General features: G+C 38.2%; 2 protein-coding genes across 6 annotated transcripts in view; both read left to right on the top strand.

Moving 5' to 3' along the window:
* Nucleotides 1–1,874: 1,874 nt before the first annotated feature.
* On the top strand, nt 1,875–18,414 carry NDUFAF6 (NADH:ubiquinone oxidoreductase complex assembly factor 6). 5 transcript variants are annotated; one of them, XM_025895577.2, is made up of 8 exons: nt 1,875–1,979; nt 2,830–3,013; nt 7,326–7,382; nt 9,029–9,131; nt 11,674–11,807; nt 13,666–13,767; nt 17,704–17,760; nt 18,266–18,414. In XM_025895577.2, exons 2-8 carry the CDS (start codon nt 2,876–2,878, stop codon nt 18,392–18,394), a joined length of 720 nt encoding a protein of 239 aa, XP_025751362.1. In that variant the 5' UTR covers nt 1,875–1,979; nt 2,830–2,875; the 3' UTR covers nt 18,395–18,414. The 5 variants fall into 5 exon arrangements, with proteins under 5 accessions (XP_025751362.1, XP_029815099.1, XP_029815096.1 ...); XM_029959239.1 differs by having other exon boundaries at nt 1,880–1,975; nt 2,891–3,013; XM_029959236.1 differs by having other exon boundaries at nt 1,881–1,979; nt 2,891–3,013.
* PLEKHF2 (pleckstrin homology and FYVE domain containing 2) overlaps nt 13,749–19,539 on the top strand; it is a 33,771-nt gene continuing 27,980 nt past the window's right edge. The window contains exon 1 of the mRNA XM_018078326.2: nt 13,749–13,767. The gene's annotated coding sequence lies outside the window, so the exon portion shown is untranslated. The remainder of the gene's footprint in view (nt 13,768–19,539) is intronic.

Below are 19,539 nucleotides of genomic sequence, written 5' to 3'. Positions count from 1 at the left end.
AATAAAACACCTGTGGCTGTGCAAGCATCAGCAATTCCCTAGTCCTGAATTTGATTATCCCACACACTAGGAAGAACAACTGAGTTATGCTTTAAGGATATACATTTGTGCAAGTTTTTGCAATATGCAAGATGTCCTTTCTCTTGGGCTTTCCTTTTTATGTTAAGCAACTCTTTTAAAAGTTGCTTAAAGCTATTTAGTTAAAAATATGTATCCCTAGTAGGTATGTTTTCTGTCTCTTGCTGCTTATGATGTCTGCTCTGGAAGACAACCATGTGGCTTGATGGTATTATGAAGTTTCATAACATGGAGGAAATTCATCATACTGAAAGTCCAATAATGGTCATAGCCAGCTTTTCTTCTGTGTGTTCATACATAAAATATACTTATGTGAGAGGAAAACTATGAAAAACACTCAATACCTGACTTAAGGTCGTTCCCTTCTTTCTTCATTCCTTACACTAATACATGAAGGACGTTGAGATAGGACGTTGAGATAGAACGTGATCTACAGCAATATCAGTTTTATTTTACACACTGTGGCTTAATAGATTTGCTACACTTCATTTTTAAGCTTGGAATAATTGAAAACCAACATGTCAACACCATTACTCTAGGGAAGACAAATTTCTCTATTGTACTGCTGTGTACTTTGTGTAACCTGTTTCTTTCTGAAAGTAGAGGTGTTGCGTGAACAACTCAGGCAAACTGGAACTGGGAAAATGTGGCTGTAAACCTTGCAGCTCTGCGTAGAGTGGGCAAAACTCGGTATTACTACAATCAGTCTTGAAAAAAATACTAGGTTTTGAGGTGATAATACTTTCAGAAACTGTCTTAATTGAGGGAGATTTGATGCATCTGTTCTTTAATACGAATGTGACCCTTAAAGCCTGCTAAAATTCACAAATGTAAATTTTTTTGTTTATGTTTGTGAATTTGCATCAAACTCTAAAACAAGTTTCACAACCATTGTGAAAACTCTTAAGTGTTTGTTGTCAGCTGCTGTAGGGTTAAGAAACTCTGTTAAAGCTCACTTCCTTTTTGTTTGATGCTAAAAGTAGCAACCCTAATAGCCCTTGGTTTTAGTTTGGCTTTGCTATTTTAAGCTCATATTCCAAAGAAATATGAGTACATGGAAGAACAGCAAACTTCATGAAAATGAGCAAATGTGTTTTCCTTGACACCTGTTTCTCCACTTTCCAGGTGAAACTTGGAGTTGTTAGACTTGTTCTAACAAAGAATCAGGTTTTAGGCTTATCAGAAAGTACACAAAAACATTGTTCAAAACCAGCAGTTTAGCCTTTCAGAAGTGGCCAGGTGATTTTATTAGCTGCAGTAATGTCTGATTTTGCAGTCTGTGATTCTGTGCACCGTGTTGTTTTTAATTTCGTGGCACACCCACGTGGCCAAACGATGGCATGTCACTCCAGGGTGACAGTGGGTTGCCTGCAGCGAAACTGCCAGCTCCCACAGTTTTTATGCTTTGAATATAATTGCCAATATAAACAAAAACTTAATGGTTAAGTGAGCACTCTTCTGCCAAGCTCCAAAGCACAATCTTTTAAAGAAATGTGGTTTCATGTTTGGAACAGAAATCTGGAGGTCGGACAAGCTGGATTCTTTTTGCAGTTCTGCCATAGCCTTTCTTCTGCCTTTAGTCAGATATCTGAGATCTGGATTTCAGAGGTGCATTGAGAGTTCAGACAACCTCCCCTCTCTTGGAGTTTGTCTTATTTTAAGCTTAAAAGCCGCTACTTTTGCAAAGTTTTGAACTATAACTTATTGCTACTCTTTCAGGAGTTCAGTGCTAAGCAGTAACACACCCAATGTACACAGAGCTATAAGTAACAAATATATTTTTTCATCCTTTTATAGAAAGCGTGACTATGAAGGGTTTCTGTGTTCTCTGCTGTTGCCTGCGGAATCTCGAACCTCTGCTTTTGCCTTGAGAGCCTTCAATGTGGAACTGGCTCAGGCAGGTATTAAAATATATTTGTGAACTCTAGAAATGTAAAATAACAATTTTGATATTCTAAATTACACTAGTAGGTTGTGTTTTGCCAGGATTAACTTTTTATATTGTGAAGGGCAATGAATAACTAGTGCAATAGAAACCTCTAGTTTTGAATGGCCCATGGAAAGTAGGCAGCCTCCCCCAATTATTTTGCTGATGTGTATAGATTTTCTGGCTTTCCTCTTTGTCGTGCTTTTTAAAATTAAAATTAAATTATAACAATTATAACAGGCAGTGGTCCTTGATACTGTTATGTGATTGCATCTACATCCTGGTTTCACATACAGCGACCGAATCAGTCAAGTGCAGCTAAATCCTGTCTGTAGAAGGTCTGTCAAAAACTTGGATAACCAGGACCAGGTCTTTGTTGGCAGAAGCAAGGTGAGGGAAAGGTTGCAAGGAGGGAAGTTTGCTGTCAGTGTAATGGGAGAGGAGTGGCTGCAGTCTCTTCCCTTTGCTAGGTGGCCAGAAACTGCCAGTGCAGCCAGGAAACTTGGCAAAGCTTGCCAGAAAGGAGTGATCCAGGAAATGAGCTGACCAGGCTAAACCCCTGACCAGCTCATGTAGGCCGTGCTTCTGGCAACCCATGATGTGCTCTCCTGCACTGCTGGCACTGCTGCTTCCTTTCCTTCTGGGAAGAAAGCTAGGGTGACGGTCACCCGAGACTTAATCTCCACGGGTTTCAAAGTTCAGGTCGTGGGGAAGATTTCTTTTTTAGTTTATGTAGTGTTCACAAGCTGTATCGGGAATAAACATCAATTGAAAACTGAGCATTTTCCCTACTGAGTGTGGCTATGTCCTGTGTCTCTTTTCAGCGTAGATAGACCAAGTGTCTTAAAGACACTGTGAGTTTCACTCCAGATGTGTCCTTTCCAGGTTAAAGACTCCATAACTCAGAAGACTACGGGTTTGATGCGGATGCAGTTCTGGAGGGAGGCTGTGGAGGACATATACTGTGATAACCCACCACATCAGCCAGTTGCTACAGAACTGTGGAGGGTAAAATATGCCTTTATTGTCCTAAAATTCACTTAACTTTAGTATTACCGTGGGAAATAATGTCAGTGTTTTGCGTGTGCTGTGTTACATAGTTAACAGCATTATTTTATATAAAACAGATAATGTAAATTGTGTTTGTGTTTCTGTGTGTAAGCTACCTACAAGCAAAGAGCTGAGTTGGAGAAGGAGGATATTTATGTGGGACCTGCTTGAAAGGTCAGACTTCTCTGAACCATCTGCTTTTTTCTCTTCTGCTTAGGTGAAGGGCTGAGTAAATTGTGGTAAGCCATAAGCTGATAGTTGAAGTGCAAAAGTGTACTTTTCTAAGCCGGTGCTAGTTACATCTGAAGAGATTCAGCTGTAGAAAAAGACAGAAAGTTGAGCACAGAAGGTGAACTAGCAAATAGGTATGAGGAAAGGCCTAAGACTTTATGCAGTTACTGGATAATAGGGAAAATCTTAATACAGTCTTCTCCTCACATCAAGAGCTGCATGGTGGCTTCTGTTTATGTATTGCACAGATCTTTTTATGTGCATTGAGTAAAAAGGATGTACTTGTGATCTTAGCACTTTATTTTTACCAAGATGCCCAAGTTCTGCAGGGACTAGAACATCACACATGAAGTATTCCTACATATCTATCCCTTTGCTGACCATGGCCAAAGAAACAGAGGCTTTCTTCCAAATTTTTCTGTTTCTACTTAGGACTGTCATTAATATGTTCAATGGGCAATTGAAGGTCTGAAGGCAGTGTAAATGGCAGTGTAAATCCCCTTGATGCTGATGTAAAACCACAATGATTTCATTGGTAGGTTGTCATCTAGTCCAGCTTGCCATTCAGAGATGATCTAACATCAAAGTTAGATCAGGTTATCAGGGTCACATTGAGGTGAATTTTGAATTTTTTCGGGGATGGAAATTCCATATGTTGTTAACTTGGCATCTTAGGGCCACGGGCCACAGCAAGTGTTTGGAGCAGCAAGTCCACAAGTGCTCCAAGAGAACAGCTACTCTTACTCTATAAGATCAGACCTGGATTTAAACTAAAGATCTCTGAGTTCCTGGACAGAAAAAGCTGCAGTTTCGCTAAACCTCAGTAGCTGAATGCAGTTGACATAGATCCATAGGTAGTTAGGTTTGTGGACCTGCTGAAAAACAGGCAGTGAAATGTGGAGTCTTTGTCCAAATATTCATCTGCATTGTTCCTGTTAAAATCCTGGGAAAGGCGGGACACTCACTGTAACTCTGGATTAGAACAATGCAGTTTCTGCAGGATTAGAGCATTTCTCTTGTTGCAGTTTTGATTTCACTCGGCTTCATAAAACGGCCTGGGTTAGAAAGGACCTTGTAGATCATCTAGTTCCAGTGCCCCTGCCATGGACAGGGACACCTTCCACTAGACCAGGTTGCTCAAAGTCCCATCCAACCCGGCCTTGAACACTTTCAGGGATGGATGCAACTCTGCTGCACCTCCGAGACCACAAAAATTAGTCCTTTACAAAGAACCTTGGCCTCTCCCTGACTCTTCCTCCTTCAAATGTGACATAAAGCATAAGTGAGCATTTGTTCCTGTCTGTCAACACTCATGTTTAGATTAAAATTGAGATTTAAACTAAGATACACTTTGTTTAACTAAGAGAAAACATAGGTAATGCCAGGAAATAAAATGTTACAGTCACTTTAGGGAAGACCAGAGCTTTTCCTAGGTGTCTCCAGCTCAGATAAATTATGTGCTTTAGCTACATCAAAGTGTTCATACAGTTAGAATGAAGACTGGCAACTGTTGTGAGCCTTTTTATGGGATTATGGGAGTTGAAGATGTACTTAGCATTATACTTTAATGCAGATATTAAAGTGCAGAACCACTTGTTTACCATGTCAATCTGTCTGTGCTTTTGCTTTTTATTTCCTTCTCTCTGTCACTCTTCCAACAAATGGCAAACTTCCCAGGTACAAGATGGTTTTCTCCCAAAATGCTTTTTTCACCTTTCTAAGGAGCAACCTTAGTGTAGCCTAACTTATTTTTGCTTCTGAAGATATCCTCTCATTTAGTTGTCTGATGGAGCGGGTCAGGTACAAGTTAGTTGTGGATACGACTGTATCTTTTCTTTCAACCACTTTTATTTTCAGGCTGCTTATGTGTGTCAGTGTGGAGTGTGTGCATCAAAGCCCAGCCAGCCTCTTAGCAGAGGTGCCCTCTCCCTCCTGCCAACCTCCCCCCTTACTTTACTGCTGAGCTTGATGCCAAATGGTCTAGAATATGTCTTTGGTCAGCTGAGGTCAGCTGTCCTGGCTGTGTCCCCTCCCAACTCCTTGTGCACTCCCAGCCTCCTCCCTGGTGGGATGGTGTGAGCAGCAGAAAATGCCTTGACACTGTGTAATCACTGCTCAGCAGTAACTATAACAGCAGTTCTTAGCAACACCTTTTCCAGCACAAATCCAGAACACAGCCCCATAAAAGCCACTGTGAAGAAAATTAACTCTATCCCAGCCAAAACCAGAACAGCATTCAGATATAAATCATTCATATACTGGGATACCAACTGCAACCCTTCCCAGCAGCTAGGGCCCAGTCATGCTCCTTTCTCACAAAACAGAAAATTGATTTTGAATGGAAGAAAGGATTGCCTATCTCTCTAGTAAGATTTCACCTCATGTGTGATTTCTCTAAAGGAAGACCAATATAATACAATCCAAACAGAACTGGTTGCGAAATAAGATGTTGAAAAATAATTCAGAAGGTATTTCTAGGAGCTCTGAAAGCTCTGAGCACTGCAGAGCACTGGAATGAACTGACAATTCAACCTTACCTGGTGACCTTTTCAGTCAAGATGTGATTTTTATTTCTGTACTTTGGCAAATACCCCAAGAATGACCTATTTGAAGATCATGGCTTCACAAATGTCCAGGAATGGCATTGCAATTCTTAGAAAGAAGCATTTGGAAAGACACCTGAACTCACAAGTATTGCAAAACTGTTAATAGAATTAGCATGTCTTTGCACAACATAATCAATGTGTACTCTTTTTACTGTTGAGTTTATATGAGGACAGTTTGATTTTCCAGAATAAATTCTAATTTATCATGCTAAATGTGTTCCTGAAGTTTTGTATATCCCAGAATACTCACATTTGGATTCCTAAAGTTTTATGCACTAGTAAAGTAGATAAATAGCCTTTAATAGTATTTCTTGAATTATTAATAGCTCATTTCTTGGTGACTTTAATATAAATTTATACAGTGGCTGTATAAATTGTTCCTACTTGTCTGTCCATTTTGAACACATGAAGAGTGAGGCCTAATTCTCCATTCGTTTCTGGTAGAAGAAGCCAGTTTTTGAAGCTTGAGAAGTGAGGACCTGTGTGTTTGAATGAAGGTAGCTTAAAATGGATGTAATGTTCAAATTGCATAATTTAGCAGAATTCATTTTGGAGCTTTAAGTCTTGACCTGTGACTGTTTAAAGGATTTAGTTTACAAAATTATACTCTCGGTGAACAAGTGAGAATCAAACCTGACATTCGTAGTTATAACTTAAAATTTGTCTTTTCACATACGGAGTACTGTCTCAAGCAGAATTTGTTGAATCAACAAGATCTGGTCTTGTCAAACCTTGAAAAAATATTTACTAATATGATGGATGTAAAGAAGAAATTGAAAATGAGCTATTAAGCTAAATGGTGAGAAATCTGCTCCACAAATCTTGTTTGTAAATGTTTATATGTGTGAATGTAGCCTTTCTGACAATGTGTTCTGGAAAATTCAATGTGTGTAATTAAGAGGATTGAAGGTAAGTTGATAGAATGAAGTGATACAGGAAGGAAGTTAAGTACAAGCTAAAAGCCAAAAGAATGTATGAATATGAGATGCTGTGGGATACATTTTAAACAAACCCAGAATATTCAGTATAATAATTTGTTAGGTTGCTGTCTTTACAGTATGTATCAGTATGTTGTACTGGTGTTTTCTTGAAAATGTATAGGGGAAATGTTTTTTATTGCTTGACTCTGGAGGAAACTGTGTTCTTTTTGGAAAGTGAACATAGTTATCTGCAAATATTTTGCGGGAACGTATGACTCCAAGAATAAATTACTTGCAAAAACATTTTTAAAGAAAAGCTTTTAGTTAGCTGGCTTGATGTCCAGTATTTCATTTTTGTGTGCAGCAACTTGCAGTAAATGTCATTTGAAAATTTCTGTATTTGAATCTCTGTATTATTGTATTAAATATCTAAAATATATTTCAGCCTTCAGAATGCAGTATTACCATCACTTTGTATACATTAACATGGAGGTTTTATTTGATAATTTTCAGGCTGTCAAGAGGCATAATTTGACTAAAATGTGGTTCATGAAGATCATTGATGAAAGAGTAAGTATTTACCATTCAGAGTCTGATTCTAGTTTTAGTCATATTTGGCTTTTCTTTTCCTTATTTTTATGTGCTTATGTGTAGAACAAAAGCTTATATAATTCATCTTTTCCAGACAGCAGTATTTCTCTTTAAAAATAATACTGCTATATTTCTTTTTAATTCTCCCTTGATACCACTCTTCATAGTTTCTGCTCTTTTCTGGCCAGAATGGCTAATAGAATCCTTTGTTTATTTTTGCTTTAAAGTAGGTGTAGTTTGTGAGTCCACATAGATGTAGGATCTCAAAAATTAAATGACTTGTCTGAACCTTTCTGCCACACTTTTCCGCTTCTTATCATGGCTGTGGAGTTTTTCCTCAGCAATGTTGTAAACTGGAGCATTCAAATCACATGAAGTTTAAAATATCCACCCTTTTCTGGGAAAAAATGAGGAAGAATTTCACTGGTACAGTGATGCTGCTACCAGCTCTGACACAAGGGCAGGAATGAAAAGCGGGGGGCAGGAATTTCTTAAACTATTTTTATTGCTGAAGTTAGTGTCTCATGAAGTTATACATTGAGAAAATTGATGGTCAGTTACTTGCAGAGTGTCATTGCTATGAAAGACTTCAGAGTTTATTAATCTTAAAACTGGTTCTTAATCCTATGACTAGTATGTTTTAACCACAGAAACCGCTAGGACAGGAAGAATGCTGGAGGATGTTATATTTTTTGATGTATTTTATTAGATACTACATCATTTGGGTGTATTTTATTATTTTTGGCTGTATTATTTATTAGAGGCTCGAAGTTGATCTGGGGGCTGGAACACCTTGCCTATGCAGACAGGCTGAGAAATTTGAGGCTGTTGGTCCCTTAGAAGAGAAGGCTCTGGGGGATAGCACCTTATAGCACCCTCCTGAAGGGGGCTACAAGAGGCTGCAGAGGGACTTTTCACAAGGGCATGTAGTGATAGGACAAGAGGGAATGGCCTTAAGCTGAAGAAAGGTAGGTTTAGATTAGATGTTAGGAAGAAATTCCTTACTATGAGGGTGGTGAGGCAATGGAACAGGTTGGCTAGAGAGTTTGTGGACTGTCTATGAAGTGTTCAAGGCCAGATTGGACTCTCTGCAACCTGCTCTATTAGAAGGTGTCCCTGCCCATGGTAGGGGAGTTGGAGTTAGATGGTTCCTTTCAGCCCGAACCATTCCATGATTCTAAGAGTCAATGATTTGCTTATGACTTTGAAACTCATGTGTATTTGATAGATTTTTATGCATGTTTTAAACCATACATTCATATTTATCCAAATTTCTCTGTGCTTCAGTTGCAAAATAACTATTATAATTGAAAACTTCATGGTGTAAGAATACCATATGATGTTTTGTTTTGGCTGTATCTTTTTTTAATGAAGAATTCTGATTTCATATTACTGCAGAAAGTTGTATTTGCTCGAGTAAGCAGACATGGCTGCAGTTGCATGTAGTTGATTATGTTAGACTTGCTATAAGCTTTAACGATTGCTTCTATCCGAGTCTATACTTTTCTGTCTCTCAATTTTTGTCCTTTTTTTGTTTTGTTAGTGAATTAGGTTGACATGACCGTAGTAATAAACTTGTGTAAATAGCAGTTATGTTTTACTGAAGTTCTGTGTTTATATTACAGGAGAAGAATTTGGATGATAGGGCATACCGTAACATCCAGGAGCTCGAAACGTATGCTGAGAACACTCAGAGTGCTCTCTTGTACCTCACCTTGGAAATGCTGGGTAGGTGTTTTGCCCTTTTTATGTTTTGTTGTTGACTCATTAGTGCAGGTACAATATTTATTGATGTTTCAAAAGCCCATTCTTTTCCCACTGGAGTTTACTTTCATAGAAGTTGCCTTAGGTAATGCTTCATATATCTTTTGAATGTGGAATTGTACTACAGCTGTCCTAGACCTATGCTTTCCTTGGAAGCTGCTCAGTGCAGAGCTCACTGAAGTGCAGTTTCCTACTCCTCCATTCTTTGTTGCTTTGTTTTGTCTCTTCTTGCTCTTATGTGTGGTAAATTCAACTCTTCACTATATTTAGATTGCCCTACAGAACACAAGGTGCTGTAGATATTCTGCAGCTGTTGTTCTGTATTGCAGTGATGTACACTGATTATCTTGAAACAGCCAACTTCCCAACCTATAAACTTCCCTTGGTGATATTTTAAATTTGGGTGTGAATCCTCTTAGAAGTAGGTTAACTATCAATAGTTGAATAGCTAGAAAAAATGCAACAAAAATGATCCTTGTGATCAAGAACTAGTTTCATGTCTAATATAAGAGTTACAGATTGGGAAAGAACTGTTCATCTGTAGTGAAGAAAAGGGTAATTTTCTTTTAGGTGTCTGTTGCACTATGGAAGTATTCCCTGTATGAGCTCAGATGTAGAAAAAAGGTGGAAAAAACTGTTATTTAGTAGTATTTAGTATTGTAGAAGCAATATTTTCTTCTTGTCTATCAGAGTGGTCTGATGGAAGGCCAATACTGAGGCTAAAAGACTTAATAAAAATGAAATTAAAAGAATTAAAAAGAGATATGGTGAGCACCTTATTCTTTGGAAGAAATGAGGAACTTAACATCCAATGTTTGCTTCCTCAGTAGGAAATCAGTGAAATGTTGCAAATGTCTTTCTGAACCTCTGATTGAAGAAATGTAGGAGTATGAGAAATGTCAAAATCTTTCATTCTGAGAAATGTTTTTGATCCTGAATAAGTTCAGTCATGCTTGGGTCACTCCTGGTACAAATAGATAAATCTGTTTTTCAAAATGGGTATGGAGGCTCTGGATATTCTAGGTGTTCTATTGTCATGTGTCACTTCTCTTAAATTTATGAATGTAATAAAGTATCTAAGCAAAAGTCTCCTTCACTGCATATTAAACAGTTAACTTCTGTAATTTTTTCTCCTTAAACAGGGAAACTAACCAAACCCTTTCTTGGTGTTCCCCATCAGCAATCTTTTCCAGAGTAGGTAGACCTGGTTTCATTGCAGGTCAAATTTCTTGTCCTTTTTAGATTCTTTATTCCTAACCAGTCTCCACTGTGTGTGTATCTCTCCCGGTACTAGTGCTGTTTTATTCTTACTGATTTCAGGTTCTCTCTCATTTTGACTGGTAATTGTGTCAGCCAAAGTCCTCGTACCTCCTCTCAGCTCCTGTCATTTAAAAATATCAATGGTTGTGCTCTCTGATTAATTGCCTCAGTAATTAGGAGTTTGATACTACTAAATAATTCTGTTAAACCTTTTAAGAATGTCACTTTTGGGATATATTCCCAGGTTGAGCATGAGTCACTGCTAACTCTGAGCTTTTTTTTCCCCCCAAATTCCTAGTTAAATGTAAATCCTGAGCTGCCCAGTCAGTATCAGTAAGTTATATCCATTGATTCCTCCAAGACATACTTTGCTTTCTCTGTAGTTAATTTATAGCCACTGTTTTGCAGAGGCTTTTGAGATCCATTGAAGGCCCAGACAGGCTTCTGCTGGGAATCTGGTATGCCTGGTACAATCTTCAGAAGTTAGTTAGGCTCACTGACTGTCATTCCTGTATCCTCATTTCTTTCTTCATGGAATGCTGCTTCTGCTAGAGCTTTTATGAGTTCTAATTTCAATTTTCCTTTAAGTTTCATTTTATCCTGGGTCAGTCCTGTGAAAACATTACAGCTTTATGATCCCTTTTTCAGTTCTCACAGTTGTGTGACTGTGCAGTAACTAAAGTTACTTTTCTGTTGTTTTGCTGATCTGATTCAGTTTTCCTCATTGCCGCAAACAGCACAAGGGAGGGGGCAGAAATATGGGTTTGGGGGGTGAAGTGTAGGATCATTCTCTATGTCTTCACTACCATGATGAATCAGCTGCAGTTAATCATGAAACCACATTGTAAGGATTAATGCTTGTCAGGAATCTCACACTTGAATGAGTTTTTTTGGCAGGAAAAACAGTTCTTGGGATACTGTTATCCTGGGAGAGGACATATCAATGAAAATGAGTTTGTGTACTGATGTGTTCTATCTGAATAGGTGCTGCTCTGCTAAGTATACCTTTTGCAGACACTGCAACAAAATAATAGGCATCTTACTCCTGAATGTGGAAATCAATGACTTTTCCTGCTGCTTTGCACCTCTGAGATGAGATTGCAAGGCAATTTATGCACAGAATGTTCTGTCATGGACCAATGCACTTAGCTTTCCTGAAGTATGACTGTGATACACATCAGGGAAGACCATACTCCTCAAAAGGTCTGACTGCATGTTTCTAAACATATTATTTCTGCAATTTTAGGTGTGAGGGACATCCATGCTGACCATGCAGCCAGTCACATTGGGAAAGCACAAGGCATAGTTACCTGTTTAAGAGCAACTCCGTATCATAGTACAAGACAAAAGGTCTTTCTTCCCATGGACATTTGTATGTTGGTGAGAGAAGCAATTTGTCTGGAATTGAACAGTATAATGTTTCTTCTAACTGTGTTTCTCAGTGCTAGATATGAGATCATGATTTATTCTGCCAGAAAGAAACAGGACTTTTTTTCTTTAATTTAACTTTCTGCTGTGGGCTAGTAATATGCCATTGTCATGGTTTTGTATCCTTTGGGAGGTGAGAGGAGTGACCTTCAAGAAACTCTAGGGTTTCTTTTTGGGTTTTTGTTTGTTTGGTTTTGGGTTTTGTGTGTTTGTTTTTTTTGGGGGGGGTTGTTTGTTTTATTTGTTTTTATTAAATGTAATATTTTGATTTTCAGGAATTTTTCCATTAATGTATAAAAATGCAACTACGTAATGGGGCCTCGGTTTTGTGGTTTAGGGTTGGATGTGGGTTTTTTCTTTCTTTTTTTTTGTTTTTTTTTTTTTTTAATTTTCCTATGACCATAAAGGAAGGACTGTGAGAAATTTTATTTCTGAACAATCTTCTTGCATTTCTCTTTGTTACTTTTTCATAAATGTGCTGGTGGTTTTGGGGTTTTTTTGTTCCATATTTGACAGCTATAGGCATACATTCCATACATTGCTGTAGGAGATGGTATAGTCCTCCAATTTAAACTATACACCTAATTTGCATTGGAATTTAACAGATCGTGCAGCTTAAGTAGGATGGGATTAAAGCTCAGAATTTTTCATTAATGTTCTGTGGCTCAATCTGCAGCATCTCAACTGTAATTCCTTCATTTCCAGTCTTTATTTCTAAATGTTAATGCTGTTCTTTTTTTATTTAACCAAAATTTTTGCAATTATAGTGATGACTAAGGCAGCTGTGTTAGTATTTTCTGAATATAATCTCAATACAATTAAAAGTTTTGATTTGAAGTTTAGTAATGTAGGTAGTTGCAAAAAATGTAGATGCTAATATAGGTCAGGGTTATAAGACTGCAAAAAGGAGCTGCACCCTGCTTGCAGCCCTTCTGGGACTGCATGGTATGGGAGGCCTTCCAAATTTTCAGCTTTTCAAACATAGCCTGAAAATTCACAGTCATTCCTTGCCATGGAAGGTGTTTTGCAGTGAAACCAAAAAAAGCTTGCATCCCTTCCGTGAAGATTGAGCATCCTGTAAGCATTTCAGCTGCTGGCAAGTATTGCAGAGTTCTCCTGGAGCCTCTACCTCCTGTGAAGCCCCACCAGCCTACATTTATACAGCTTTCACATGCCTCGCTGTTGTTGAGAGGGACAGGCAGCTGGTGCAATTCTGAATATGCCATATTGTGTCTCACACTGGTATCTGTAGTAGAAGAATAAGGTTGGGGTTGGTTTCTTTTGAGGTTTGGAGGGGTGGTTTTCCAGTGGATCTGTTTTTTTGCTGTTTGGTTTTGTTTGTTGGTTGGTTGGGGTTTTTTTTTGCAAGCCTGGTGGTGCACACCAATCCCAAGATTTCAAAAGCCAGCATGGCTTCTTGTGTTAGCTGTTACTGGCTTGCTTCTGCTTAATATCTATTCTTGGTTCATGGTTTTAAAAATTGGGTATCTAAACTGATCTAAATTCCCCAAACTTTAAAATCTAACTTGGTTGTCTTACTGACCACAAAGATTTAGGGAGCAAAATCATGCAGAAAGAATCTGTACCAACTGTTCTCTGTGATTTCTTGAATTTTTTTTTAAGCGATTGACCAAACAACAACAAAAAAGGAATTAAAAAAGGAGGGAGCAGTAGTAAAACATTTAGGCTGTTTTAGTATTTTGTCCTTAGTTTGGTTGCTGGAACATATTTTTGAGAAGTTAAAATGGAAAATTGATATTTATGGTGTTTTTTTTCTCTTTTTGATTTTGTTTTTCCTTCCTATGTCTAGCATGGAGTTTCACAAGAGGACTTCATAAGGGGCAAGCAAGAGAAAAATGTGAGAGATGTAATTTATGACATTGCCAGCCAGGCCCATATTCATCTAGAACATGTAAGATTCCTTTCCTTTTATTTATTTAAATAAACATAACTGATGCTAGTCTCCTTACGCATTTGTTGTTAGATGACTTAAAACTGCATACTTAATTTCTAATATTTTGCCTTTAATTATTTTGGAAGTTTAAATTAAAAAAACCCCAACCTTTAAATATTACTACTTCTTTATGAATATTATACTTATCTTTATGTACAGGAGGCAGTTTACTCACAGCCAGGTCCAATTTGTTATATATAAATGCTGCCTAAGAGACTTATTACTGGAAGAGAAACTTCAAGCAGACTTTCCTAAATGCAGCTATGTGCCAGCATGGGATCAGCACCATAGAAAGCACCTCTGCATATGGTATTTTGCAGCACGGTGGAATGGCTGCCAGGAAAACAGAGCATGTTGCCTTTAACTGCTGGTTAGTGTGTGTGGGAGAGGGGATTCATTCCCTAGCATGACCAGCCATGCCCAGAATTAAGTTGGGAAAAGTGCTTTCTGTTTATATCTTTTCTGGCATACAGCCAAGTGAATTATGAAAGACTTTATTTGCTTGGAACAGTGAATTATGAGCCCTGAAGGACTGCAGAGTTCTACTCTATTTTTTCTTTCATGTTTTTATTTTAGCTACACTCTGAATTGCTTGTTGGTGCATAGTACAAAAGCAAAAGAATGTTTCATCAGCAATGCTTGGTCTGCCTCCATCTGGAAAACAAAACTTGCAAGAAGCACTGTAAAGAGCTGCTTATGTCTAGGAGTACATGTCTGTGTATACTTTAAGTATTGCCCTCAGTGCTTCCAGTCAGGGTAGTCTGGAAAGATACCATTTCAGAGTAAAGAAATGCCAGATTTATCTCTGCATTTGCACCATTGATATAATCCTCAATTACAGCATTACCTGTGATCACAGGATTTTTTTGCAGTAGAAATAGGAGAGCCCTTTTCTGAAGGTAAAATGAGGGATCTCTGGTTTGTTCAGTCAGATGTTAGTTAATTGCTTAATGTTTTTATTTTATGTTAATAGTATGTATATATTATAACAGCTCTCCAGTACCTACAGAGTCCTACAAGAGAGCCAGAGAGGGACTTTTTACAGGGGCATGTTGGACAAGGGGGAGTGGCTTTAAACTGAAAGAGGGCAGGTTTAGATTAGATACTAGGAAGAAATTCTTTAATGTGAGGGTGGTGAGGCACTGGCACAGGCTGCCCAGAGAAGCTGTGGATGCCTCATCCCTGGAAGTGCTCAAGGCCGGATTGGATGAGGATTTCAGCAACCTGGTCTATAGTGGGAGGTGTCCCTGCCCATGGCAGTGGGGGTTTGAACCAGATCATCCCTTCCAACCCAAACCATTCTATGATTCTATGTAGCCTTGAGCTTTATTTTTTATAGACTAATTCTAATTTGCATTAACGCATTCCTGTTCACACTGTTTCTTCTGATGTCTCAGTTTTTGTGGTCACATGCCCAGGAAAACTGTTTATTCCATTTAGAAGTAGGGAACAGAGCCAAAGAAAATGCAGCATCAAAACTGTCCACTACCTTTGTTCGAGCTGAAATATTTTGATTTTTCTTCTTTTATTCTCTACCCATTATCCCATAATGCACAGCATTTAAAACCCATTGACTTTGGTTGCAGTTTTGGCTTACAAAAATGCCAAGTGCCTGGTCTGAAATGCCTCATATCAGGGATGGGAGGAATGGAAATGAGTAATGTGTATTTATGGTCTACATCTTTAAAATTTGGTTCCTGGTATTGTATGGATACTTTGGGACAGAAGCAGGAAGAGAATTCAGTTCTTCAGAACTTTCAGATAATTTGATAATTCATACTGCCTTGGTCCCCTCACTTCCAGAATGCCTACCAGCTTCTGAAGAGAACAGGCCTCCTTTCTTCCCACTGCATTCCTAGAGCCCTGCCCATGTTATACACTGGGAGGGTCCTGAGGAAAATATGCAATGTGATCATGTAATTGGAGACTATACAGAAAAGTATAAACAGGAGGAAACCAGATTAGGGCAGCATTAGCATTTCATTCAACTGAATGTTTGTCTTGGCACCCTCTCCCCTTTTTCTGTTAGTGGATGGGTTATATCACCTTAATTAAAATTTAAAAATTCCTCTTTGAATACTTGCTCCATCATCATCAGTGAAGAATAGTTGACAGTGCAGGATCTCTGTAGAGTGTTCAAAGCACTTGAACTGGCTATAACTGGCAGCAGTAACAGGATATTGGCCTTCTTAATAATCAGATGATCTTTGTTAATGCAAGGACAAAGGTACTTTCTCCCCTAATGGCTGAAATGGGCTTTAGCTGGCAAGGTTTGCTGGGTATTTCAAGACTTCAGGTGAATGTAGTGGGCTGGTGCCTTTAAATGCATCTGTCCTCCTGTATAAAATCACCATCTTGTTTTGCCTGAGGGTCTTTTGAGCCACTTATGCTTTGTTTTAGTTGGAATTAGAGAGTAGGGTAAAGTTTAAACCTGAAGACAGGTTTCGACAATCTCAGCATTTGTTACACAAACCACATATTTTAGAGGATGAGGACAATGGTTACCAGCCCCATTTCACAGCCAGAAGACATATAATCCTAAAATGCAGAATTGAGTCTCAGCAATATTATAGGAAGCATATTGTAGTAATGTGGCCCTTAATCTTGGCAGAAAAATTTCTGGAGTGTGGTCAGGGACTGATGACCAGCAGAGGGCAAAATAAGATAATGAAGACTGTAGTTTTCCTTAGGAGTTCTGTGTTTTATTAGAATAAAAACTTATAATAAACATTCTGTCAGTCCCACAGTCCGCCTTTGAAAGCCTGTGAATACATTTACACATTCTCCTCCTTCCTCTTAAGCACCCTTTGTTAAAAGAGAGTGTCCTTTTGGCTTTTTGCATTTATCTCAGTTATGCTACCTCATTATGGGCTCAATTTACCAAGGAAGATAACATGCTTTCTGAATGACGTGCAACCCATTCTGGGTTAAGAAGGTCAAGCAAGACTACTTTTTTTTTTCATCTTGCAATTAATAATAGTAAAGCAAGATGTTAGATCAGGGAAGAATATTTTTCTTTTTTAGAGATAGGCATACAAAAAGTTTTAAAATAATTTGCCTTATAAAAGATTAAGTATTTTTTCCTTCCAAAGTTTCAGGCTGATTTTTCTCAGTTGCCTGGAAAAATTTGTGAAAAACTATCAGAAACTTATACACTCTTGTCAGTATTTGTAAAGGGTTGGTTTGTTTTAACCTGTAAGAAAAGGCAAAACAAGGAGGGATTTTGTGTTTATAAATAAACATTACAGGAAGACTTGCTTCAGCTCTGTTAGAGGAACCTGAGCTGAACACGAGTTTAAATTGTAGATTTGATTCAGCCTTGCTTTAGGTGTGATATGTAAATACTGAGGAACTGAGATAATTCTGAAGTCCCAGAAATGCAATGGGAGCATTTACAACTGGGCTTCTGGGGCTGATGGCAACATTGGACCAAAAAGATGCATGGAGAGAAGTGCATTTCTGGTCTTCCATAATTTCTGTCTATTGGCATGCAGAGAGTTATTTGGGTTGTGGGGTGGGGGAAAGGTTAAATTGTTTATTAAACCAGATGCAACTTGGGACTTTGCTGGAACAAGGGATGCTAATTTACATGATTTATAATATGTAACCTTTAAGTCTGTCAAATCACATAAATATTTTAGCAGGCCTCTCCCAGTATTACATACTTACTGTGTAACTGCTTTTGTACACAGTGAGGGATGGTGCTGGCTTGCACATAAGGAAAAGTTACACATTCAGGATGTCAAAATAAAAAGGGATGAAGCTCATAAACCAGTTTGTTGCCTCTAACCATTCTACATAGTACTTGATGTTTAATCTGAAATGTTAAATTCTTCTGATAAGTACGTTTGTTTTTGTTTTGTTTCCCCCCCACCTTACCCCATTTACTTTTAGGCTAGATCTTTCAGTAAGAAAGTTCCCGCGAAGGCGTATCCTGCTTTTTTCTGTACGGTGGGTGTGATATCATGCACTCTTTAAGTGATGGACTTGTTCCTCTGCTAATGTTTGTGAAGAGTATCAAATTAAGCATGGTTAACTCCTGCTTCGTGTGTCTGTTTTGGGAGGATGTAATACCTAAAACTCACAAAGATCAATCATAATGTGTGCCTGACTGTGGAGCCTTACAGTTTTGATCAACACTTTTAATCCTTCTCCTTTAACTACATCATTTCACCCAAGATGTCTGTATATTCACAGACTGCCATTCTGATGCAAGAGCCCCAAATCTTGTCTATTTTTATAATTTGCTGTTTGGTCTAGTAAAAGGTAATGCTTCTCTTCACAAAATCTGATTTTTTTATATGCTTGGAATGTGATGGTTACACTACCACTTAATAACACAAACTGTCAAGCCTTTTTGCAGTTTCTCATTTGGTTTCATGTATTGTTTTTTTAAACTTAATGCCCAATTATTTGTATGCACCATATGGATTAAGCTTTTTTTCTTCTTTTCTAGGTTGCTTTAGATGATTTTTTACATAACATGCAAAAAGTGGACTTCAATATATTTCATCCAAGCTTACAAAAGAAGAGTACATTATTACCGTTGCATTTGTATATTAGATCTTGGAGAAAAACATATTAAAGTTTGGGTTTTTTTTTTTAATATGGGTTCAGAGTGCTGAGTTTTTTTCTTTAATGTCTCAACTTGATAGAATTGCAAAGTGTCTAACTTCACGCTTCTGCAAAGTGCAGTTCTGGGAAACAGCAGATGCACATGAACTGTAGCTGTCAGCTTGCTGGCAGTAGTTAAGTTTGTTCTTGGAATTTGAGGCTGATATCTCTGTTTCACGTCTGCCAAGTCATATGTCCTTGTCTGAGATTACTTTTCTTGTCTTTCCTGTAATAACAGCAATATGACAGAATTTTTCTTGGACAAATTCTGTGCTAATGGATGCTTCTGACAGTTGTCACTCTTCACTGAAAAAAGCAAAAAAAAAACCTCCAATAACCAAGCCAACAAACAAAAACTGCTTGCTTTATGCCCAGAAGCAGTTACAGTAAATGCCCTATAAATCAGCTAAGCAGTTCTATTCAGTACAAGGAGCAGGCTTCTTCCAAGTAGTGATGATGCTTCATACTTGGAAGAATGAACATGTATATTTGAATGCAAGAAAACTGTCAGGAAAAGCTTTAGCTGTTTTAATTATGTAGTATTTATGTAGCATTTCAGAATGGTGAAATACAGCTGTAGTGCAGAGTTTAACTGTGTGTTGAGAATGAGCATTGATGTGACTGTCGGTAGTGGGAGGATAGCTTTACAACATAGGAAGAGAACCCTATACAGTTTTTGTCTCTGGCTTTTTCTCTCTGCTCTGGGCTTGGCTGTGTCTTCCTCTTGGCCTTTAGTCTCTCTGTTGTTGCCCACAGATATCATTGCAACATGGGTTCAACATCCCCTTTGCTCGGTATTTACCATGTCTCTCAGGACAGCCTCCTACGTGGCTTCCCCGAATTCCTTTTCTTTGGTACTACGAAGAAACATATTCTTGAACCCTTCAGGTCATTTTACACCGCCCTGTCTGTAAGGATACTGCTCTGTTTTTTTGGTGGGAAACTGCTGGGAGCTTTGTACTCAGCCATCTCTTAGGATCAAGGTAAATATTTCTGTTTGATTTGTTTTATGGTAAAATAATGGTTCCTAACATCCAGCTTGATTCAATTGCACAAATCCGGTAGCTTGTTTTGCCGTCATCCCTGTTCTGTTAAATAACTGCTTTTCCCAGAGAT

Source organism: Manacus vitellinus, unplaced genomic scaffold (genome assembly GCF_001715985.3).
Source record: "Manacus vitellinus isolate BGI_N305 unplaced genomic scaffold, ASM171598v3 scaffold_1_pilon, whole genome shotgun sequence".
Classification (NCBI taxonomy): domain Eukaryota; kingdom Metazoa; phylum Chordata; class Aves; order Passeriformes; family Pipridae; genus Manacus; species Manacus vitellinus.
Note: the sequence above shows the minus strand (reverse complement) of the source record. Positions and strands in the feature narration are given on the sequence as shown.

Bases quoted from the DNA above. Each gene is read 5' to 3' on its own strand.
- NDUFAF6 (XM_029959236.1), top strand. From the start codon at position 1,959: ATGTGGAACTGGCTCAGGCAG. The intron at 7,383-9,028 runs GTAAGTATTTAC...TTTATATTACAG, and splicing joins TGAAGATCATTGATGAAAGA to GAGAAGAATTTGGATGATAG. The intron at 13,768-17,703 runs GTAAGATTCCTT...ATTTACTTTTAG, and splicing joins CCCATATTCATCTAGAACAT to GCTAGATCTTTCAGTAAGAA.